The following is a 23,958-nucleotide window of genomic DNA, read 5'->3' as shown; positions in this document are numbered from 1 at the left end:
GTGTAACCTGGGGATCCAGGTGAACAACCGGAGCCTCTGCCTGTGGACCCGACGGGCCACGCGGTTCAGTGAGCAGGACTGAAGGTTAACTGGCCAAGTGCCGTCCCCATGGATGATGAACTGGGATAAAGTTCCGAGCCTGACGCTGCTCCAGCCCTGGCTCCACCTCATGCCCAGCAGGTGGCGGAAGTGTCCCAAGAATGGGGCACAGCATGCTGGGAGGCCTGGGACAGCTCTGGCCGGTCACCACGGGGCTACCCACACCCACTCCTGTCAGGGGAGCACTGGGGCCCTCCACTGGGATGGCTCACCCCACCGCTGGCCACAGCTGTTTGCTCGGCCCCGGAGGAAGCTGAGTCAGGAAGTGGCTATCAGAGAGCTCTTCCTGCAGCCGTGTGGATTGTAAAACTGTCAGAGCGGCTGTGTCCTGGCGGGTGACGGATGGGGCAGGACAGCCGGCTCTGCAGGTGGACACAGAGCGTGCAAGTCGGGGCGGGCAGCACAGCCTCTGGGGCTCACAGGTGGGGCTTCCGCCGAAGCCTCCGTGTTTGCACCTCAGGTGTGAGCTGCCCGCAACAACCTGACCTGCCCCGCACACCCTGCCCCGCTTGGGAGCTGTGGCCTCTGCCCGGATGGACCTGGACACCAGCACTGAAAGCTGTTTGAAAAGTGCAACAGGAAAACAATCAGCACCGAGAAAGCTGGCCTTGAGTTGTGCTAGGAAACGTTTCTGTGCTGGGTGTCCCAGCCTGGCTGGGGGACACGTGCCACAGCCAGTGCCCAAGGGGGCAGTGCCCGTCACGGTCCCCGAGAGGCAGCAACGGACGGGAACCTGGCCCTCTCCCCCAGGTGGCCTCCAGCTGTCCCTCTGGTCTTGCAGAGGTTGCAAAGGCAGTTGTGGTGGGCCTCATGGGGCCATGACCACCAAGGTTCCTCTCTCCCTGTCTCTCCCTGTCTCTCCCTCTTGATAGGGCTTGCTTTGGAATTCACTGTGTAGGCCACTGTGGCGATCCTCCTGACTCAGCCTCCCGCGTGCTGGAATCACAGATGGCGCCACAGCTCCCCTGTGAAGTTCTTGACAAGCAGCCTTCCCGGGTGGGGCGGCACCTCAGGGGCAGAACGCACCTACCTGCCTGTGTGAGGGCTTGGGCTTGGTCCCACCACTGAAGAAAAGAAAAGCATCCCTGGCTGAGCCTGTGTCCCCTGGGACCCTGGGAGGTGAGGACCTCAGAGCGCTGCACTCTTCTGTTGAGCCGTCCACAGTTTGTTCTCAGAGACTGTGGCGGGAGGGAGGCGGTGAAAGCCAAACTCGTGTTGCTATCTGCAAACCACAGCCGGCAGGGGAGGGCCTGGAGAAATGGGGCTCCTGGGGCAGCAGGGAGTCTGTGGGAGAGGCGTGCCCAGCACACCCCTGCCCCGCCCCACTGCCCGGTCCTCATTGGCCGGCTCCAGGCAGAAGGGGCTTTAAAAAGCCCACAGGGCCAAGCTGGGGCCAGGAGCCCAGCTGCTGGCAGGCAGTGCCCTCCCCCAGCGGCATGCAGCTCTCCCTGGCCCTGTGTCTCCTCTGCCCACTGCTTCACACATCCTTCCAGGCTGCAAAGGGCCAGGGCTGGGCCCCCTTCAAGAATGACGCCACCGAGTTCATCCCCGGGCTGGGGGGCTACCTGCAGCCCCCTCCGGAGCCAGAGAGCAACAAGACCATGAACCGGGCAGAGAACGGCGGGCGGCCTCCCCACCACCCCTTCGAGGCCACAGGTACGGAGGAGCAGGTGCGGGTCCACAGCGCCGGTCCCAGGGCTCGCTGGCAGCAGGGAGGGGGCACAGGTGCAGGGGCCTGGCTGGCCAGGGAGTGACAGGCGAGGGAGGGTGCGGCACCGCTGCGGGCACAGGGACGGCAGGAAGGTGGGGAGAGGCCAGCGGAGGGCACAGGCGGTGAGGCCAGAGTGACGGCCTCTGCTGCCCGCACCCCGCTGTTCTTGGAAAGTCCCAAACGCCTCCCTCCCAGGCTCATGGGCCACCAGAAGCCACCGAGGGAGGCTGGCAAAACCTCTCTGTCCCTCCTGTGCCTGATCTCCCGACCTAGGTGCCCGGCCTCCCTTGGCCTCTCTGGTTTTGGTTTTGGTTCCTGGGATGGTGCTCAGGACCTTTCCCTTGCAAGGCAGGCGCAGTGTCACTGAGCTAAAGCCCCGGCCCTAGACGATGTTTTCACCCTTTGTAGCCATATTGAAACTTTCCCCAGGACACCTCTGGGCTGCAGGGAGCTCCCCACCTGTGCCGTCCAGATGCGTGGGGACCAGACCAGGGCGGAGCCTGCTGCCCCTTGCCTGCCTCAGGCGCCCAGGAGTGATGAGGGCACAAGGGTAGCCAGCAGGGAGCCTGGCGCGGCAGGCGCCTAGTGTAGGCTGGGGCGTGGGGTGGGAACTCTGTCCCCTCTGGTAGGGAAGCAACTGCGAAACAGGTCGCAGGGCTGCACACGGCAGTACCCCGGACTCAGGAGAGGAGCCCGGGCTGGCGCTGGCGCTGTCCTGGGGCTGGTTCTTGTCCCACCCTGGACCTCCGGGTCTGGCGGATGCCCAGAGGGCTGGATGCCGGCCGCGGTCCCCGAGTTCCGTCCTGACCCGGCCTCTGCCCGCCTCCAGCCCAGAGGTCCGGCTTCGCGGCCTGCAGTTAGCCTCCCGCCTTCCTCAGCTTGGTCCCCGCCCCGCCCCGCCCCGCCCAAGGTCCTGCAGAGGGATGCGGGGAAGTAAAGCCAACTGGAAGGCGTGGGGGTCCCCACGGCGCCCCCTGCACGCACAGCTGGGGCCGACCTCAGCGCGGGGCGGGGGACAGCCTGCACGTGGGGCTCCCTGAGTTCACGCATGGTGAACTCCGAGTCCCGGCCCTGTCGCAGCCGCACGGTGGAGGTGCAGCCCCCCCCCCCAGGCGAGGGGTGAGTGCGACCCCCAGGGGTGCAGCGTTAGGCCTGGCAGGGGCCGCCCGCCCACGCCCCTCTCTCCCCGCAGACGACTCCGAGTTCAGCTGCCGCGAGCTGCGCTCCACGCGCTACGTGGCGGAGGGGCCGTGCCGCAGCGCCAAGCCGGTCACCGAGCTGCTGTGCTCCGGCCAGTGCGGGCCCGCGCGCCTGCTGCCCAACGCCATCGGCCGCGGCAAGTGGCGGCACCTGGGCGCACCCGCCCCGCGCTGCGTGCCCGACCGCCACCGCGTCCAGCGCGTGCAGCTGCAGTGTCCCGGCGGCGCCCCGCGAGCGCGCAAGGTGCGCCTCGTGGCCTCGTGCAAGTGCAAGCGCCTGGCCCGCGCGCACAACCAGTCCGAGCGGAAGGACTTCGCACCCGGGCCGCAGCGGGGCCGCAAGCCCAGGCCGCGCGCCGAGCTGGACAACGCGTACTGACCCCGCGCCCCGGGCCGCACGGCCGAGGCCCCGTCGCTCCAAACGCACGCAGGACCCTGAGCTGCGGGCCAGGAGGGCGGGGCGTCCAGGCCCTGAGCGCCTCCCACCCCCTGCGGAGGCGCCGGCCGTGACCCTGGCCACGCGGCTCTCCGTGGGACTCCGCTGCCCTCTTTTTCGTGGGGTGAGGGAGGTCGCGTCTCCAGGACCCCCGCACCCTGGGGCGGGGCCTCCGCTTCCGGGCGATCGCACGGCGGAGGGAGAGGCGAGGCCGAGCACAGCTCCGGGGAGGGCGGGTGTTGGTCCCACCCTGGCTCCCGTGCATCTCCAGGAAGCGGCGCCAAGCAGGGCAGCGGGGGTCCCGGGGCGCCCTCATTCCGGAGCCGCCTCCCCTGCCGCGCCACCCCGCGGCCGCGCAAGGCTCCTGCGCCCCCTGCCGGCTCCCGGGAGCGCTTCTGTCTGGGAAACAGCTTCGCGCTCCTGCCCAGGTGGGGAGCCGCAGCGCTGTAGATCACAGCCCGCGAGAGTCCTCCGGAAAGTTGCTGCCGGACGCCTCTGTGCAGCTTTTACTAATTAAACGAGGACGCATCTTAGCCAGAAGCACGAGCCGCCCGAAGGAAAGCGCAGTGCTGGGTGTGTCCCACTCCGCATGGGCCTGGCCCCAAGGTGGTTGTAGAGCACGTTGTGTATTTATTTTCCCGTGTAAATTATTTATGCACAGGGTTTTCCTGTAGAGAGCGACAGTGTCTGCCTGCTCCATGAGCCGGGTGCTCTCGGGTTGGACGCTGTTAATAAAGACGTCACTGTCATCAAGCGGATGTGGTCTCTCTCAGCCTCGCACAGTGGCGTTTCTGTCACTGAACCCCGAGGTCCACCCTGCCATGGACCCTCGACTGTCCCTCGGCTGTCCCTGTGGCAGTTCTGCCCCTCCTCTGAGCAGTCACAGGCGTCCTTCCTTCTACACCAGGCCTCATGCCCCCACACCCTTCTGCAGCTCCAGGCCCAGGTGCTCCGGCCCCTAGCCTGTGCCCCCTCCGCACCCTAAGACTTCCTCCTCTTTGTTAGGGTCCATGTTCCTGGTCACCTCTTCCCTGCATCTTCCAGACGTGTCCACCCTCCCAAGAGCCCCTCCTTGGTGGCCTGTCCCCTTCAGCCCAGGCCACAGCTTTGGTCCCTGTCCCAGGCCCCACTGAGGTCCCTTCCTGGTGTCCCTGCTTGCTGGCCTGGCACAGGCCACTCAGGACAAGCCTGCTCCCGAGGAAGGGGGACAACTCTGGGCCTCTCCCCGCACGGGGTGCCCCGGGCTGCAGTAAGGGGGGACGATCACTGCAGGGCTTTGGGTCCAGGCCGCCCCGAGGCAAGCTGCAGGGCCTCCTGTGGCTTCTCGGGGAGCTCCCCAGGGCCCCCCAATTCCTGTCAGTACCAACAAGTCTGGTAGGTGACCCCGTGGGCCCAGGCTGGGTCCCTTGTGGTCCCAAGCCCTGCGGGTGTTTGCGTGTCATGAGGGCCCTCACTTTCCCCACAGCCGGCCCAGGCTCAGCTCTGGCCTCATGCGCGTGCGCACACACGCACACACATGCATGCGCACACACGCAATGCACCGCTTGGGCTGACAGGAAAGTGTACACGTGTGGGGACCAGGCACAGCGGCAGGGAAGGGGCACAGCGGGTGGAGGGGCCGGGCTGCTGGGCACAGGCCGCACATGTGGGCCTGGCCGTGGGCAGAGGAGAAGCCCAGCCACTGCGTCCTTGAGGTGGCAGGCATCACAGGAGCAACCCTGCCCCACACGCTGCCCGGGATCAGCCCCGCTACAGTGCCGACACCACAGGTCTGCCAGTCCAAGGGGAGCAGGCTGCAGGCGTGCGCTGTGGGGAGCCGTAGTCTGGGGGTGCAGCCAGCCAAAGCCCAAGGGGGTGGGGGACAGAAGGAAACGGGTCTCTGTCTCCCTGTCTCACGCACCCGCAGGTGCACGCGAACACACGCACACACACTCATGAATGCACCCCACAGGGTTCTTCTACAGTTGAGGCACAAATGGTGCCTGCTGTGCACACGTGGTAAAGCCACGAGGGGTCCTGGGCGGCGAGAGCTCGGCCAGGCTCTGCAAAGGGACAGAGGGGGACGGGATGGGAGCGGAGGGGCGGGGAGCTGGGGCCAAGCAGGGGCGCGGTGGCCCCCGGTGGCGACCGCTACTGTCAGTCGCAGGCTCTGTGCCGAGGACAGAGAAGCCGAGGCCCCGGATCCCCAGGCAATGCCAAGGTCCGGCACCGCGTCCTCCCGTCTGTCTGTGCGGAGGCCCCTCACCCGCGGACGCCCGATTTCCTCGTGGTCGTCAGGCTGGGGCTTGGGCTCTGGCGCCAGGACTTCCGGCCAGAGCTGGGGCGCGGCGGGGCCGGGGGGCGGGGAGGGTCCAGCCACGGGCACCGCCGCCAGAGATTGGATCCCGCGCCGTCCCTCACCGCCTGTCCCTCCTCGAGGCGGTCGCCTGATTCCACCAAGTCTTTCTGTAGCAACACCCGGGACACAGGTCGGACCGGGCGTGGCCGGAACTCCGCGCAGGGGAGTGGGAGTAGCCGAACAGGACCTGCGGGCGCCTTTCGCCTTTCGGGGCCTCCGCACCAAGGCCGCTGACCCCTGGTTGGAGGCGGGGGGGGGGGGGGGCTGGCATCGCAGGGGGGGGTGTGGGTGTGCGCGTGCGCGTGGGTGCCCTTCTGTGTGCCCCCCGGCGCGTGTGTTGGACGAGGCCCGGTGACCCCGCTCCCCGTGGCTGCCTTCTCCTCAGCTTTGGATCCGCTGCTCGAGAAGCCTGTCACCCCTGTTCCCTGGGGCCCACGGGAAGGTGGCGCTGACTCAGCCACCAAAGTACACGAGGCCACGTGTGCCAGACCCGGTCCAGGGGCCGGGGCAGCGGGCTGGAGGGAGGCCGAAGGGGCATCCTCCGGGCTGCACCGGGCCTGCTCAAGTCACAGAGACCGCCAAATGCCTCCTCCTTCACACGCACGCGCACGCACGCACCATCTTCTCTGAACGCCCATTGCCGAGCGTGCCCAGCGGCCCTCGCTCCCTGCTCCCGGCCCTGCGCTGGCAGGCGCACCTGGGCAGGGTTGAGCCCCCTCTTCCCGGATCACCAGAAGCGGCAGGACCCTGGCTCAGCCCCACCACCGGGAGCAGCTGAGAAGGCGGGGCATCCTCCGAGTGCACCCCTAGTCTTGCAGATTTGCCTCCAGAGGGGCTGTGGGGTGGAATCTCCTGCCAGGCCTCTCTGTAGTGGGCCTCTCTCTGTTTTTTAAAAATCAAAGTTCAGATTTTTTTGTTTGTTTGTTTGTTTTGTTTTTTGAGAAGGGCTTGTTATGCAGTCCAGGCTGGCCTTGAACTCACTACATGCTCCACACTGGCTGCAATCTCACAGGGATCCTCCTGCCTCAGCCTCCTGAGTGCTGGGATCGCAGGTGTGTGTCACACTTGCTGTGGCTGGGGACAGAGTCCCCACGCGCGGAGCAGCTTGCTTGCTATTACAGGGTGCACACCCAGATGCCTGCTGAACTTCAGTCTCCAAGGAAGGACTGCGGCAAGAGCGTCCTGGGGGTCTGTGGTTACGGAGGGGTGGCTTTGTCCCTGAGGGCCTGTGGGGCCTCTCCAGGCGATGCCCTGTGCCCTGCCATGGCCAGCCAGGTCCTCACCAGCTGACAGCAGACGCCAGCACCTGCTGCGGGGCTTCCAGAGCTGTGAGCCCCCAGCCCCAGGGACTCTGGCAGCAATAGGAAATGGACTCTGGCTTGCTCTGTACTCAGGTTTCTTCTGCTTCATTCCTCCATGGCTCCCTGTGGCCTAATAGATGAGCCCCGACTCCTCTGGGTTCTGTCTGCCACCCCACCCGCCCCAGGCTCATTGTGTCCACCACTCCCTTTTATTTTTTTCCCCCTCCCTTTTATTTTGAGACAGGGTCTTGCTGTATAGTCCGGGCTGCCCTCAAACTCACAGCAATGCTCCTGCCTCAGCCTCCTGAGTGCTGTTTAACTTGAGACTCTTCCAGGTGTGTCAGCCCCCCTGCCAGGCAGGCAGAGCTCTGGGCCACTGCTCACTGCATCGTGCCACAGCGGTGCGATTTGAACCTGGCTCCCGCTCCCCTCCACCGCAGGGACCCACCCTGAGTAGCCTGGGCTTTGCACCGAGCCTGGTGGCAGCAGGGCCCATAGTATCCAGGTGGGGCGGGGCCCACATTGCCGGCTGGACACCCGCTTCCTCCCGGCAGCGGCGGCCTGGGCAAGCGCTCTCTTGGGACAGGTCTCCCCAGCTTCTGGTCCTTCAGTCCCCTTGGCACTGGCCCTCCCTGACCCCAGTGCAGAGCGAGTGCCGTGTTTACGCCTCGGGCTTTGTCAACGCCCACGTGACAGACATCTCTATCACTTGGCCAGCAATTTGGGGTCGCGGTGTTCAGTTATTTCCATGTCTGAGGAAAACAGCTCTGCTCCAACTAAAGAAATAAGTGATATCACCTTTCACTCGGGGACCAGATTCACGGCCCCCAAGGTCCCTGGGGAGCAGTGCCCGGGACAGCCAGGCTCCGGGCAGCTATTTACACCCGGCCCTCCTCTCCGCCCCCAGCGCCCTGGGATCGCTGGGGCCGTGGTCCTGCTTGGGAGGGCGGGAGCTGGCCTGGTGACAGGCTTCTTTCTCCTTTTTCTTTTTTCTTAGAAATCAACCTCAATTTAAGAAAATGACTCTCCTAGCTCACCCGTGACCGCTATTTGTAGGGTCTTGTTTTTTCCTGGTCAATTTGGCCAAGATGAGCTGAATCTAAAACGGAACATGGGCTAAAAATGCTGTTGGGCAGGTTGTAGGAACAGACCCTGGACGTGGCCTGGTCACCTGCCTGGATGCCCTTCTGAAAAGATGCCGGAGGGGGGAGAGGTGCTCAGGCCTCTGCCATGCGGGTGTTGGTATGGCTCTTGGGTTTTATTTTTATAGGACAGGGTCTCATTGTGGAGCCCAGGCTGACCTTGACCGTAAGGTGGTCCTCCCGTCTCAGCCGCCCGGAGGTATGATTGAGACCCGAGTGACATCCAGCACTGCCACCTCCGGAGCAGTCAGCAGCCACCTTCAGTGCCTGCCTGCTGGCCGCCTGCACCCGGTCCTGGCCAGCCCGGGGGGACAGGGAGGGCCCACTGCCCTCCTCCAGCCTTGTCCCCGGGTCGCTCCATCCGTGCGTCTCGTCACCTCTGCCACTGCATCCTGAGCTCCTTGCGGGGGGGACCGTCCCCAAGGTCTGCGCCCACAGAACCGGCAGGGAGAGTGCTCAGCAGAACTGGCAAGGACGCCAGTGTGGACACACCGCACCGAGGCATCTGGATGTGGTTGCTGCGCCTCCCAGTCCCCCGGAGAGGGGCTAGGCGCTGCCCACCACCAGGCCTGGGGCCCTGTCCTGAGCTCTTCTGTTGTCTTCTCCCCCAGTTTTGGAGTGTATTGGGGGTCGACCAGTCCTCCGATCCGCCTAGAAAGGGGGGCAGTGAGCCCTAAAGAAATAAAGACAGCAGACACACAATTCATAATAAAGGAGCTGAGAGGTCGGTGCCCCAGAGTGGGCAAAGGCAGAGGCCCTGTGAGCTCGACCCTGCTTCTCAGGTGCATGCAGTAGCTGGAGAGCCTGGGGTGACTCGGGACTCAGGCTGGTGAGGAGAGAGAGCCTTCTGGCAGCAGCAGGCGGGCTTCGCCCTTTGAGGCCTCTCTCTTTGCTTTCACTCCTTGGTTCTCAAGGAGCCAGGGCGTCCTCAGCGGGTGGCACCTTGCCCTTGAGCGTCCAAGCCCCCCGAGACCTGAGGTGTCAGCTTTGGCCGGAGGCACACGGAGTGAGGTTTCCGCACGCCACGGCCAGCTGGCAGCGAGAAGACTAAGCTTCGAACAGCCCTAATCATAATGTAGTTGCAAAATGATTTCCCCCAAAATTATGTAGGACGGCTCTCAACAGGGATGGAGCCCAGGGCCGTCACACTGAGCTGCACCCGCAGACCTTTTCATTTTGAGACAGGGTGTCGGAGGCTGCTAAGCTACCCAGGCTGGGCTTGAGCCTCCTGCCTTAGCCCCCGCAGGCTGCATTTTCTGTGCGCGGCTGAGCCCAGCACAGCTGTCAGCTCTTACTGGGATGAAATCTGTTTTGGGGGTTTTTTAAAAACACATTTTGGCTCTTGTATAGGGTAATTCTGCCTCATCTAGCAGAAAAATCAACAGCTTTTACCTGATTAATTAACAATAGCGACATCAAACGACACGTCAGTCCCTGCCAGTCCCCCTGGTGTGCTGGGGGCCTGGAGCCTGGGGTTCTGCAAGTTCCCGTGGCCCCCGGAGGCAGCTGCAGAGTCGGGGTGCGGTCCCACTGGCCTGGGCATGGAGAGGTCCAGGGAGTCATGGGGTCCCCAGGAACCCCAGACCATGGGAGGGGCCGGCGCCTGGAGGCAGCAGGGCCCGCAGATGGCCGACGTCTCCGTGCTCTCTGGACGAACACCGCGCCCACACTTGGAGAAGGAAAACAGCTCTCACCATGGGAGCCTCGGAGACTGGGCTCTGAAGACCCCACCCTCAGAGCTCAATATCGGGCGTCACCCGCTCAGCAGAGCCTGGCACCCACCCTCAGCCCTGGGAAGCCGGGGTGCGGGGTGCAGGGACGCCCCAGCCCCGTGCTCTCCCCCGGGGAGCGGGGCACCGGGTGCAAGGGGGAGAGGATGGGGGCTGGCTCCCGCAGTGAGTCCACACCTGCGCTGGGCCCTGCGGCCCTCGGCCACCCTGACACCGTGGACTGAGTGTGTGACTTCACACCGCACCTGCGCACGCACACCCCGGGCTGTGGGCGCCAGGACAGCTCCTTCCACGCCCATAAAACAGCTGCTCACTGCAGGAGTCAGGGCTCAGACCAGGCCTGGCCCACCCCAGCCCCCAGCCCCTTGGGGCTCTGAGCACCTCCGGCCGCCCCCCCAAGCAGTGGTCCTGTCCTCCCTCTCCCCATAAGTCGTGGATCTGCTGGTGCTCCTGGGGTCCTGCTCTGCCCCTGCTGAGGACATCCAGACCCACCAGTGACGACACTGCAGAGACAGGTTTCTGGGTGTCACGGGGCTGTGGCGGGAAGGTGGCCCTTGGGACGGGGTCTCTGTGGCCAGGGTGAGCGCCAGCGGCCTGGCTGTGCTGGATGGAGGCACCCAACTGGGGACGCGGCTGGGAGACCCTCCTGCATGTGAGGCTACTTAGGTTCTGGAAAGGAGACACCTCAGACGGCCGACGCGTGGTCCAACGTTAGTGAGAACAGGGTCCCCATGGGCGAGGAGAGAAGCCTGTGTCTGCCCCACACGATGTCAGTAATGAGAGCTTGCTCCGGGCTGTGCACAGGGGACGCGTCCGGGCCGTGGGGAGGGACTCAGGTCCTCAGGGGATGCTCGGAGCCGGATGGCTCCCTGGTCCAGGCAAGGACAGCCTGTGGTCAGAGCAGGGGCGGTCAGGGTGCAGCGGGTGGGCTGCAGGCTGGAGGAGGCTAAGCCTGGCCTGGGATGATGTGGGCAGGAAGCAGTCCACCGGCCACTCCTCCAGATCTAAACCCCCAAACCCCCAGGGGGGCTGCAGTGGGAGGGGCTGGGACCCACATCCGATGGGGACCCCACTTTAGAATGGCATGGGATGGGGGGCAGGTGGCTGCTCAAAGGAGAGCTGGGCTGGGCATGAGAGATGCGAGAGCTTTGGGGTGGCCGGGTGTAGACGGGTGAGCCGGGGTGGATGCAGCCTGCCTCAGCCCACGGCCTGGCTTTGTCTGTGTTGTTTTGTTTTCTTTTTCAGTTTTTGAGATAGAGTCTCACTCTGTAGTTCAGGCTGGCCTTGAACTCACAGCGATGCTCCTGCCTCAGCCTCCTGAGTGCTGGGACTTCAGGTGTGTGCCACGACGCCCAACATCCCGCCTGGTTTCACAGCCTGTGAGCTCAGGATGGTTTGCAGACAGCATTTGCCCCCATTTGATGACAAGGAGAAGAACTTTGGATCCATCTAAGTGACGTGCTGCCCACATCTCCATTCTTCCCACTGGTAAAACTTGGGGCAGAAAACATCATCGCTGGTATTTAACATTCTGTCAAAGCATTTAGTGCATGGGGCCGGGGACTTAGCTCAGTGGTTCTGGCCCCTGCCTCGAAACCACAAGGTCCTGAGTTCAATTCCCAGTACCAAGAAAAACAAAACCAAAAACAATTTTGTTCAGGGCCAGGGATGTAGCTCAGTAGAAGTACTGCAAAAACCAAAAAACAAAAGCAAAGAGTAGGGCCGTGTGAACCGTGTGTAGGTCAGCACCTATATCCCATCCTCCACTTCCAGTTTTTGTCTTCCAAACCCAGCACATTGGGTTTTAGTTGTTACTGTTTTGTGGTTTGTTTGTTGTTTTTGAGATAAGGTCGCACTATGTAGCCCAGCTGAACCTGAACTCTGCATTCTCCTGCCTCAGCCCCCCACCCAGGACTAGGACTACAGGCCTGTGCCACCACACCCAGCTCAGCACATGGTTACTAACTGTGAGCGTGAGGTCTTCTAGGCATCTTGTGTGATGTCAGAGAATCTGCCGAGTTAATGACACCAGCTTCTTTTTTTTTGGTACCGGAGATCAAACTCGGGTCCTTGCACTTGCGAGGCAGGCGGTGGGACCACTGAGCCAAATCCCCGGCCCTTGATGTCAGCTTTTTAATAAAGTTGGGACTCTGGGCTTTCCTGGATATTTGGGAGACGGTGCCCTGGGGGCCACCCTGTCCCTGAACCCCTGTGGGCCCCGGGCGGGCTCCGGGCCTGGCCTCTGCACTGTGGGAGCTGTTGGCTACTCCCCGCTCGGCCTCCCCCAGCACAGCCAGGAAAGCCCCCTCGCTGGCGTCCTCAACCTGCGGGAACTGCCCTCTCCCCAGGACCCTGCTGTCATGCGTGGCGCATGCCCGCCCAGAGCTTGGCTGTGCTCAGGGACCCGGGGGCCTCTGAGCGGCACATCTGCTGGTCCCTTCTCCCCCACCCGCCACGGAGACGGGTCCTTCAGTGCCCAGTCAGGACGTGGACGCCAGGGAGGGGATGTCCATCCGCCGGTCACATTTCGTGGCTGTGTGTGGTGCCGAGGATCAAACCCCAGCCTGGCTCTGCCCAGGAGCTGCCTCCCCCACGAACGCCCCCCCCCACCGGGGACAGAGCCATGGGCGTGGTCACAGGGGGACTCTGGCACTGGTCCCCTGAGTACCCCAAGCCCCTGAGCACCTGGTTACAGCCCCAGGGCTTCTTCCCCACACAGGCCCAGTGGCATCTGCAACAGGAGACAGAGCAAATGGCAGGGAGCCTCGGACGAGGCCCCAGAGCCCTGCAGGGTGGGGCAGGGCGGCTCGGTCACAGCTTCAGGAACAGCCCAGAGATGAGGGCACCCTGTCCTGCCCGCCTGGCTCCAGACGCCATGGCGCTTCCCCTGCAGACCCCTGCGGTCCCAGACACCCCTCCTGATGCAGGCCAGGCCAGGGACCCGCTGGGCTGCCCGCTGTGGACCCCGTAACCAGGACTCAGGGACCCTCCATGCTGTCCTGGGCCTGTGACCTGGGGCCCCCTGCAGCCCACGCTGCCCGGTGGCCGGAGCCACCGTAAGACAACCTGGAGGCCACTCGGAAGCATGAGCTGTGCCCGGAGGGCTGGCACCGAGGCGGCACTTTCCCCTCCTCCGTCCTGGCCTCCACGAAAGGGAGGCGGAGGAGGCTCCTGGGGAGTCACTTCGGGGACATGGGTTACCCCAGACAGCGCCGGTGGGCACTGAGGGTGCAGGGCTCCGCTGCCAGCTCCTGTCCAGCCTCGGGGCAAGTGACCCACAGAGGCCACCGCCCCACCCTGGGCTCACCCCGCGGACCCTGCGAAACGGACCCTGTCAGCTGAGGTGCGCCCCGGAAGCAGGTTTGGAAAGGAATGGAGCCCCGGCCCCGAGCCAGCTCAGCGTGACGTGTCTGCTGCAGCCCCACTTGGCCCGGGCGCCCGGGGCCTCTGTGCACCCCGCGGGCTCGAGGCACCTGTCCTGCTGGCTTCCCTGCTGACCAGCCTTTCCCACCGCCCTCCCAGGGCCCCCAAGGCCGACCCCGGGAATCTGAGCCTCAGCGGCCTGGCAGCCCTCGGGAACAGCAGCCAGCCCCGCACGGCGTGGCTGCAGGGCGGCTCTAGGGAAGGGCAGAGGGAAGGCTGTGCCACCCCCCTGGGTCCTCCTGCGCTTAATAAATAAACCTCTACTGCTCACCATTTGTCATTAGCGGGACAGGAGGGGCGGTGGGCAGCAGCCGGAGGCCAGGGCAGGAGGCCTCCCCTCCACAGCATGGCTTGCAGCCGGGCCGGCCCCTCGGTCAGAGGACCCATGGTGACCTCAATGCTTTCCCACGGTTGTCGGGAGGACTGGGCTTGCGGGGTGCAGATGGAACGCGGGTGGATCTGACCCAACATGGGATGGGTTTGACACACTGGAAAAGTTATGTAAAAATCTGGGTTTCTGGCTTTTCTTCTGTGCCTGTTTTTGTTTTGTTTTTTGAAACAGGGTTTCACTATGCAGCCCAGGCTGGCCTCAAACTTGCATGGATCCTCCTGCCTCAGCCTCCTGAGTGAGTGACAGATGGGAGGGGGGGTTAGGGTGCCCTCCCCAGGTCCCCTCCAAGTGGCAGAGCAGCCCTCCATCCCAGATGTGACCACGATGTCCCTGGCCCTCCGGCTCCCTCACCGCCAAGGCCGCCTCTGTGCTGGTGGCCTGGCCCGGTGTCCCTGGCGCTGCAGCCAGCCTGCTTGGCCGACGGGCCAGTGGGGCTGGGTGGGGTGCAGGGGCCGGGCACCCACGGCTGCGCCCCCGGCCGGGTGCTTGTCCCCAGGGTCCCAGGTGACACTGTGAAAACCGCAGCCCTCATTACTGCCCGGCCTGGGCACCTTGCGGTTTCCGGTGGCTCTGGTGGCCTCACGGCGTCTTCCTCGGGCGTGCGTCTGGGCTAATTTAAGCCCGGTCACAGACAATGTAACAGTTTTCTTCGGGAGGTAATTGGCTGGCAAACCGTAATCACCCCTACAACTGATGGCTCCGCGCCCCAAACAACCCGCAGAGGTGGCAGAGCTCCGAGCCGGCCAGCGGGACACTGCCTTCTCACAATAAAACATGGCATAATTGCTAATCGCCCCTGGCTCACCATATTTTAAGGCAGAAAAAAAGCTGGGTTTGTTTTTTAATACGGCCCTTATTTTAAAGTGTTTGTTTTTAATTCGGGGCCACAGCCCATGAGGGGCAAAGACCCGGCTCCCTGTTGCTGGCTCCTGCGGGACCCCGGGCTCCTCCTTGGGCAGAGCCAGGGCCCAGAAGAGGCCCAGCCTGAAGCCACGTGCCAGTCAGGAGCCAGGCGTGGACAAGGGAATGTCAGACCCTGACCCCCGGAGGGCAAAGGGCAAAGGCCACCGGTCCAGCGGACAGCGTCAGGGAGCTGCACCGGGAGGTGGCGTCAAGGCAGCGTCTACAGAGAAGGAAGCGGAGGCTCCGAGGCAGGACTCAGGGCAGCGTGCACACGTGGTCATGGCTTGACAGGCCGGGCACCAACCTTGGGGAGAGGGGCCCACGCGGCAGCCAGACGCAGCAGCTTCAGGCTGGGCGAGCTTGTGTGAACCGGGGTCCGGGCCGGGCCACTGTTGGGCCTCCGTGGCGCACGGCAGGGGGTGCAGGCGCGGGGGGCGGGGGCAGAGGTGGGCCGTGCCGGCAAACCCCCACTTGTCGGGCACTGTGTGAGCCCCAGCAAGCCCTGCCAACCCGAACTCTGCCGCTCTCTGGCTTCCCGCGGTGGGCAGGTCGGGACAGTGCGGGCCTCAGGCGGGGTTCTGCACGGCCTTGCGTTCCCAGACAGCTCCCCGCCGCCACCTGACAAACCCTGCTCCCCAGCTTCCAGGGCTCCAAGATTAAAATCCCAGGCGCCCACTGGTTCGGGGCAGGAGCCCCATTCCCAGGAGAGCCTGGGGCCTGGGAACCCAGTGGGGCAGCCGGATGGGGATGGGCAAGGGGCCAGGGTCACTGCGCTCCCTGAATGCCCGGCCCCTGTCCCACTGCTAGGACCTGGGGAGCCGCTGGGCGCGAGGCCGCCAGTTTCCCACGCTTGCCCCTCTCCGGGCCACGAAGCCCCAACCTGTGTCCCCCTTGACTCAGAGAGTGGACGCCACTGCCGGGGCTTCAGGCTGGGGTCGGGGCACCTCAGCCACTCTCCACCTGGGTCCCAACTGCTCGAGGCACCAGGGCGCCAGCGGGGGCACAGACGCCATAGACTGAGCCTCACGAGCCCTTCACACTCAGCCGGCCTGAGCGTGAGCCTCAGTTTACCCCAGCCGGAGGCCTCAGGTCCCAGAGCCCCTGGGCCGCAGTCCCGGCCTGAGTGCGAGGCGCCCCCTGCTGGCAGAGCCGGCTGGTGACCGACAGGAAGCGCCGGGCTACGTGGACAGGGCGTTCTTGTCTCCGGCCGGGCAGCAGCCGGCAGCGGACACGGACGCGCGTCTCAGGCACCGTGGGCCCCAGCCTCACCGCAGGGCCGGTGCACAAGAAGGGGAAACCGAGGCTCACCAGGGCCTGGCACTCCCCGGGTGACAGAGCCGGGCCACAGGCCCCGACCCGGGACGCCCGCTGCCCCGTGCTGCGTCCGTCTCTGGGGTCCCAGCTGCCCGAGCAGCCCCCGATGTGGGGCATGGGAGCCAGGCGCCACCCGCCGCGCACCAGCCGCCCGGCCTCCTGGCGCCGCCCCAGCTCCGCTATAAATAGCGCCTCTCCAGGGCCAGACGGCTGCTTGGCAAACACTGTAATTTGCTGAAAAGTTTGGAATGTGTCTAAAAATGCACGGCAAAGGAAAGCAGTGTGGAGGGCGTGTGCCCACATCCCACACCCAGCAGGCCAAGCCCCTGCTCCTCGCCAGCACCCCATGTGGGCACTGCGGGCAGGGCTTTGCGGACAGCAGAGGAGCGTGTGGAGGGGTGGAGGTCTTCCCAGCCACCTCGGCCTCCTCCTGCATCAGCCTCCCCTGAGCCTTGGGCCCTTGCTGGGACTGCACTAGCTGAGACCCAGGACCACAAGAGCTAGAAGAGACCCCTGTGCTGCCCCCCGGGCTTCCAACTTTGTGAACACGGAAGCGACTGGACGAAGCCTGGCACTGAGGCTCCAGGATGTGCCACAGCCAGCGCGCTGACCCCAGGGCTCTCCTGCCGTCCTCTGACAATGGCACAATACGGCCTGTGCTTGTCCCACTCAGCAGCAAAGGCGCAGAGGTGACAGGGCGGGAGCTCGTGGTTTAGGGTTGTTGGCTTGTTTGAGATGGGGTCTCCCCAGGGAGTCCAGGCTGGTCTCGAACTCCCGGGGATGCTCCTGCCTCAGCCTCCCAAGTGACGCCCCGACGCCTTCTCAGCCCGAAGGACTCTGCCTGTGCGTCCCGGCCGCAGAGAAGCTGGGACGGGGATGACGTCACCCGTGAGAACCGCGGCTCCCAGCGCCATCTCGTGGCCACTTGTAGGACGGCACCCAGCGGCGCCCAGGACCCAACTTTCAGGGTGGAAGGACGAGGGGTCTGGGCCACAACTTTGCGGTCAGACTTGGGGGCCCCACGTCCTCACCCTGGGCCAGAGAACCAGGGTCTCAGGGGCACCGGACCAGGTCTGCAGGACACGGACGATTCTGTGGCTTTAAGGGGCGCTGGGCGTGGAGGGGTCAGAATTCCTGGGCTGCAGGCCCCTGCTGTCCAAGCTGGAGCTTGGTGGGCACAAGCTGAGTGCTCTGCATCGTCCGCAGAAGGAGAGGCCCAGCTGCGTCCTAACTGATCTGTGCTTTAGTAAGAAGCATGAGGCCAGGCCTCGTGGTCCAAGCCCGTCATCCCAGCCCTCGGGGAGGCTGAGGCAGGAGGATGGAACAGGGCTCGAGCTCAGCCTGGGCGACTTAGGGAGACCCTGTCTCAAAACGAAGGGCTGGGGATGGAGCTCAGTGTGAAAGCACCAGGTTTAATCCCCAGTATCATGAATAAATGAAATACAAAGATCGGGGGGAAAGGCAGCTAGTAAAAATAATAACATGGAAATAGAATCCATTACTTTAGGAACATCTGCAAAGTCAGTCAGGAGTACAGCATCCAGGCATCTTTCTGTTCCTGTAGCCCCCAGCGGCGCGCCCATACCCCCAGGGACACCGGCAAGGCTGGGGTGCTCTTCTGCTAGCGGGCACAGGCCAAACTCAGTCCTGGTCGCAGGCGGCAGAGGGCGCCCAGGGACTGAGCTCCGGTGCCCACGGGTGCTGGCTCTGCCCAGCGCCTGTGGGAGCTCCGAGGGGGCCCATCCTCCAGCTGCAGCACCGGGGAGCCCATGGCCTCTCTCCCCAGCCTCCTTGCAGGGAAGACGGGGGGGCTGGGAGAGGTGGGTCCCCCCACGGCCCCCACCCCTGCAGGCCCTGCCTGGGCTCAGCCCCTTGGCCCTGTCTGCTCACAGGCCCAGCCCGGTCCCCCAAGCCTTCTGCTGGGGATGCCTGCATCCCGCTTGGGCCACTGGATCCCCGATCCCTGCGCTCACTGCGTGAGAAGCGGCCGCGCTCCAGGACTTGGCTGGGAATGTTTTCAGCTGAGATGTCAGAAAAGTTGGTGGGGCAGAGCCGTAAATCTGTGGCTGATACAGCCCCGAGCTTATTAATGAAGAATAAATCAGGGCCGGACCCCCGTACCTCGGTGAGGACGGCGGATTTATGGGCCGTGCCCGGCTGCGGCTTCCGCAGATATACCGCGGGCAGAGTCACGGGTGGCGGCCTTCACTGCAGCTAATTATGGTTTTTTCTAGAAAAATTTAATCTGTTCTGTAGAAATTTCCTAAGCATTTATTGCATTAGGACCACATCCAAAATGTAGAAGATGGGGCACCCTCTGGAGTGCACACGCGCACACGGCAGGGGCCCCCTGCACCCCAAGATCCTCTCCCATCACAAACCTCGGGGCACCAGGCCCACACCGCTGGCAAATGAGGCCCCAACGAATGGGCAGCTGGTCAGGGTCACCGAGGGAGCCCAGAGCCCAGAGCCCCAGTCCCTGTCCCCAGCTGAAGTCCCTCATGATGCCAGTGGGGTCCTGGGACCCAGGGGAGCCCCCGCTGTGGCTGCTCTTGCGGGAGACTTCAGATGACCGCTGGCCGGGGTGAGCACAGGAGGGCCAGGGCCAGGGCCGTGCGTCTCTGAGGAAGGAAAGGCGGCAGGGACACCAGGCCCCGGGCCCCCAGGGAAGGCAGCTATCCGAGGGCCGCTCACTCGGGACCTCGAGTAGGACGCTGGTCACGGAAACCCACGCAGTGTCTGGGGCTGCAGTGACAGTCTCGGGTCCACGGCGCTGGGTCTCCCGGGGCCCAGCCGTCAGTGGCTCTTCCTGTGTGGCCTCTGCCACATGGCCACAGCCCTGACAGCCCTTCCTGACCCTCAGGCTGGGGGAACGGGGTCCTCTCTGCGCTTCCTCCCCTGCAGCCTGCAGGGTGCTCTCCAGTCCCTCGCTCCCTGTCCCCGCCCTGGAGACCTGTGTCCAAGGGGGAAGCGGCTGCGGAGCCCCAAACGGGGAACACGGAGGCGCAGGCTGCAGAGGCCTCCCCTGCCCCAGCCGGGACCCCCAACACCACCTCCCCGGCCCGCCCTGAGCCTCCCAGGTCTCTCTGCCCCTGCGGCCACTTGAGTTCCGGCCTGGGGAGCCTGAAGTCACCGACCTGAGAAATGCCTATGATTTCATCTTCTATTTAATCTTTATTTCTCCTCATACTTTTTAGGACTTCGAATAATTTCTCGTTTGTAGTAACTAGGAAGCCATAAATTGCCCTTTATGTCTAAGGAAAATCGATTGTTATTTGACATTTTACCTTAATATTCCTGACTTCCTTCATCGGTAATAAAGCGTCCATCTGCCTTTTATTTTACAGGCAATTAGCCGGTCACCTCTTCAGACTCTCTCCGCATTTTCCGTGGAATGCAGGCCGGGATGAGAGAGAGAGAGCTGTTTATGGGCTTGGCTCGCCAGGGAGAGGGGATTTATCTGTAGCCTTAGAGGGACCCTCACTCCTTAATGGGTTTTATCGATTCGGGGGCTTTTTAACCCTTAGCGATAATGCAGGTGTCACCTGCGGTTCCCGAGAGGAGCGGAGAGCAGGGGACAGGCTTGCACCCCAGTCAGCCTGGCCCCGACTCCCCATTTTTGTGGAAAGCTTGGGGTTGGGTGGATGGGACTCTGCCCGGCCGCCCTCTGGGCCGTGGTTTCCTCTGTGCCAAACGCCTCCTGTGGCCCGGCCCAGCCCTGGCGGCTTGCAGAGCTTTCTGGCAGCGTGAGGAGGACGAGGGGCCAGGTGCAGGTGGAGCCCGGGACCCCCACCTCGAGTTGTGCCCCCCTCGGGACTCCCTGGGCCCAGCCAGGCCCCTGCAGCCACGCGTGAAGCCACCTGGCTGCCCAGACGTGGGCCTGGCCTCCTTGGCCCTTCCCCAGCCCCATCTCTGACCCCAAGAGAGCGACACCCTCGCCTGGCCCTGGGGCCGGACCTGGAAGAGTCCCCCCGTCCCCCACCCTCACCAGGCAGCCCCCTCCCTGTCCTGAGGAGCATCACGGCTCCCACTTCCAGGGGAGGAAGCTGAGGAGACCCAGCCTGCCCGGGGCCTCGGGGCTGGCAAGCGGCAGGGACAGACTTGGGTCGAAGGGGTCCAGCTCCGGAGTCGCGCTGTTTTGTTGTTACTGTCTTTCTGAGAAGGTCTCACTCTGTAGCCCAGGCTGTTCTCGAACTTGCAGTGATCTTCCTGCCTCAGCCTCCCGAGTGTTGGGATGACAGGCGTGCACCACCACGCCCAGCTCAGAGTCGGCCTCTGTGTCCTCTCCCCAGAGGGTCCGTGAGCTTGTCCTGTCCTGGAAGGGCCATCCGCCTACAACGCCACCATGCACTGCCAGGAAGTCGCACAACTGCGGCTGGGAGTAAAGGACAGGCCGGGAGGAAGCTTCTGAAACCAGGGGCCTGGCCAGTGCCCCTCCAGTCTTTCCCAGCCTTAGAGGGCTGGGGACAGCAGGAGGACTGTGGCTCCAGCCTGGACGTGGGCTCTGACTGCTTCATTTTCCCCACACGCAGCTCGCCAGACTACTCGGTTTTGTTTTCATTTTTTATTTTGGGGGCCAGGGAGGGATTGAACCCAGGGCCTTGGCACTGAGCTACACACCCAGCGCTTCTTTAATTTTACTGTGGCTGCACCTCACGACGTCGCTGGCCGGGCTGTGCTCCACACAGGCAGCGGCCAGGGAGCCACAGATTTGCGGTGGCCGCGGCCTCTGAGACCCGGGGTCAGGGTGGGCTCTGTGATTGCCCCTGGTGGCCGTGTCGCTGACAAATGGCGAGGCCTCTGTCCCGCAGCTCTGGGTCACGAAGCTGTGCCCACAGGCCTCCTCCCTCATACCCATCCCGGGCTGCTTGCCAAGGACCCGGCCCTCGCCTGAGACCCTGAGGAGGACCCCGGCCAGGGGAGTCCCCAGCCCCTGTGTCCCCTGAGGCCCGCTCCCCAGAGGCCACGCCTGGGACCCCTCTCTGGTCCTTCCGGGGTCTGGAGGCTTCCTGCAGGGCCCCAGGACATCGCCTGGGTGAGCACAGATCGAAATGTCCAGCGTCCCTGGCAGGAGTGGGCACAGGTCCGAGCGCTTCATCATAGCCTGGCTGGCAACGGCTGTGGCTCCTGGTGATGCCACCTCAGCCTCCTGACAGGGACCTCAGGCCCTCCCACTGCCTGCCAGGCCTCCTTGGCACCCGGGCGCAGTCATCCCCACGCTGCCTGGCAGCCTCACCTGACCCCTGCTCTGCCCTGGCTGCCCGCAGGTAAGGGCCCCGTATCCACGCCTTCCTGTGCTCAGCCCCTTCCTACAGAGCACGGGGGCCCCTGACCCAGGGACTCTCCCCCCGTAGCCGCCCAGGGCCTGTTTGCCCACAGAAAAGCCACTTCATCTGCTGCAAAGGCTCATGGTCTGCAGCGAGGCTGCTGGGGAGGGACCGTCCACCTCTGGCAGGGTCCATGAAGGGTGCCGGCAGCCTCTCTACCCCAGCGTGGACCCAGCCCTGGCGGCTGGGCAGTCAGTCTGTCCACAGCCCCGCCAGCCTCCCCTGCTCCCTTTCTGGGGTTCTGGGGCCACCATCTTCCTGTCCCCTGACATCCCCAGGCTCATCCATCTCCCCACACCCACGGCGACAAGCTGGGTGTTTGCTGCGTCCACGTGGGCCCCAGGTCTGTGGCCCAGCCAGGCAGCCTGTGGGCTCAGTGAGGTTGAGGGTCCCACCGAGACCACCCAGCCCAAAAGTGGACCCAGCTGCTCCTGTTCCAGGCACACAAGGCGCAAACAGGGAAGGTGCCAGCGCAGAGAGGCCCCAGGGGAGGGTGAGGCTTGGAGCCCAGGCTGGCATCGGGTGGGAGGGGTCCAAGAGCAGAGCGAGGCCCCTGGTTCAGCCCAGGCACACGGCCCTGGTGGCTGCCAGAGGCCTGAAGGACCCCCGCCTCATCTCAGCACGGGCAGGGACACAGGGGTCCCCAGGCCCTGCCCCGTGCTCTGTGTCTCAGTGGCAGAGGCCAAGAACGGAGGAAGAGGCCCGAAGGGTCCCCCCTTAGCACCCAGGCTCCCTGTGCCCCACCTGGCCCCCAGCCCCGCCTCTGTCCTGGTCCCCTGACCAGCAGGGCCCTCCAAGATCCTCGGGCCGCTGGCACAGCGCTCTGCCACAGGAGGAGGAGGGCATGGGCAGCGGGCACCGTTCTGGGCTCCCTGGGCCCGTGGCGGTGACTGTGCCCCATGCGGCCCTCAGCAGTGTCCCCTGCTCTGCTGCCCACCCGCTGGGCTCCACGCATCTCCCTCCCGCTCTCAGCTCAGAGCGGGGCAGGTGGGGAGACCCGCGGGGGCAGCCGGAGGGCGGGCTCGGGAGCCCTGTTTTCCTGCAGGTGCCACCGGGCGAAGTCCACTCGCCTTGCTCTGTCTCCAGGAGACGCCGGCCTCGCAGGCATGCTGCGGTTCTGAGGGCCACCACTAGATGGCACCACAGGCCGCCCAGCCAGCACCAACCGCGGACCGGGAGCCGCTGCTTTCCCTCCCCTCCCCTCCTTTCCTTTCCCTTCCCAAGCAGGGGCAGCTCTGGGCTCATCAGGGCCCTGCGGCCAGGGATGTGAGGCTTTGAAGACGCGATGGCGGAGAAGATCCATCGGTGCGAGGACGAGGACGGGGCTGGGCTGTCAGCTGGACGCTACTGTGTCTCAGCAGCACCCAGTGCCAGAGGCCGGGGTAGCCTGTGTGCACATGCGTGTGCAAGGAGACACAGGTGTGTGGGCATCAGGCCTCAGAGCTCATCTCTATGGAGAAAAGAAGCCGAGTGTGTGCACAAGAGTGTGCATCCGTGTGTGTGGGCGGGTGTCCATCTGGTGTGCAGTGTGTGTCTGCACATCCAGTGTACGCGGGACATGTTTCCAGTGTGCACGGGGTGGGTGTGCATCGTCAGGAGGGCCTGGCCGAAGCTCTCTGGTTGTGCTAATGTGTGTGTGCACACGAGTGTGCATTGCTGGCCCTGTGTGTGCCGAGCAGGCACACTCGGCAGCATGTCCGAGAGCATTTGTCACAGTGCACACTCGTGTGGCCTGAGCCTGGCGGCTCGGCGTGGGGCCCTTGGGCAGGGAGGTGCAGGTGAGTGCAGGGCAGAGGTTGTTTCTTTCTTCAGTTAAACAGGAAGGACCTGGGAGCCTGGGGCCGAAGCAGCCACCTTCCAAGAGCTCTGCCGCTCATGGAACCACAACCCTGGCTGGTGTGGGCTCCCTGCGCAGAATGGTTTCCTCCCGGGGTCCTGAGCCCCACCGTGGGGTGGGGCCCAACCCAAGCCCCGAGCCTGCTCCCTGGTCACTGCCCGCTGGCTGCACGCCATCTCGGGGCTCAAAAAGAGCGGGAAGCAGGGGGCCCAGTTTCAGCCCCTGCTGGCTGTGCGACCTCAGACAAGGCCCTGACCTCCAGGTCTCTCCATGGGGCGGAGTCCGCCCTGCTGTGCACTCTGCGGTGAGTGGACGCTGGGACCCTGGGCGCAGGAGGTGGGGGCCCCACCCTCATTCCATGGCAGAAACAGAAGCACACGAAGGTCAGGTGTCTCCTCCCTCCTGGGCCCCACTTTCCCACACCGCTGCGGAGAGAGACCAGGACAAAGACCAGGGAGAGCAGCAAGGGTCTCGGAGAAACACTGCCCCGGGCAGCTTGTTACCCAGCTCAGACCCACCGCCCAGGACACCATCTGGCCTCCATCCGCAATGAGGCCCTGCCTGGCTCCTCAGCCCCCAAACCGAAGACCCGACGGCTTCCGCCTCAGCAGCACAGCTCCCCGGGGGAGGGAGAGCGGAGGAGGACAGGACAGGAACCCACCAAGGCCTTTCCCGGTGCCGTGCGAGCTGCAGGAGTCACCCAGGCCCCTCTCAGTCTGGGTGCAACTCACCAGCCCAGTCAGTGCACATCCACTTTTGGATTTTAAAAATACTGCTGGGTAAACAGAGAGGGAAGAGAGGGAAACA

General features: G+C 64.4%; 1 protein-coding gene and 1 long non-coding RNA gene across 2 annotated transcripts in view; both read left to right on the top strand.

Annotated features, from left to right (window-relative positions):
* LOC147821074 (uncharacterized) overlaps window positions 1-23,958 on the top strand; it is a 113,610-nt gene that overhangs the window by 46,345 nt on the left and 43,307 nt on the right. The window lies entirely within an intron of this gene.
* Sost (sclerostin) lies at window positions 1,256-4,312 on the top strand. The gene is made up of 2 exons (XM_004859825.3): window positions 1,256-1,755; window positions 3,003-4,312. The coding sequence occupies exons 1-2, from the start codon at window positions 1,536-1,538 to the stop codon at window positions 3,386-3,388; spliced, it is 606 nt and encodes a 201-aa protein (XP_004859882.1). The 5' UTR covers window positions 1,256-1,535; the 3' UTR covers window positions 3,389-4,312.

The sequence above is a fragment of the Heterocephalus glaber genome, unplaced genomic scaffold (assembly GCF_053883595.1).
Source record: "Heterocephalus glaber isolate CG9 unplaced genomic scaffold, H.glaber_assembly_v1.0 deba00001773, whole genome shotgun sequence".
Lineage (NCBI taxonomy): Eukaryota > Metazoa > Chordata > Mammalia > Rodentia > Bathyergidae > Heterocephalus > Heterocephalus glaber.
This window is presented reverse-complemented; position numbering and strand designations above follow the sequence as displayed.

What these genes read in the sequence shown, in the direction of transcription:
- Sost (XM_004859825.3), top strand. Translation starts at nt 1,536, where the DNA reads ATGCAGCTCTCCCTGGCCCTGTGTCTCCTCTGCCCACTGCTTCACACA. An exon ending in CCACCCCTTCGAGGCCACAG is followed by an intron (nt 1,756 to 3,002) that starts GTACGGAGGAGC and finishes CTCTCCCCGCAG; the next exon opens with ACGACTCCGAGTTCAGCTGC.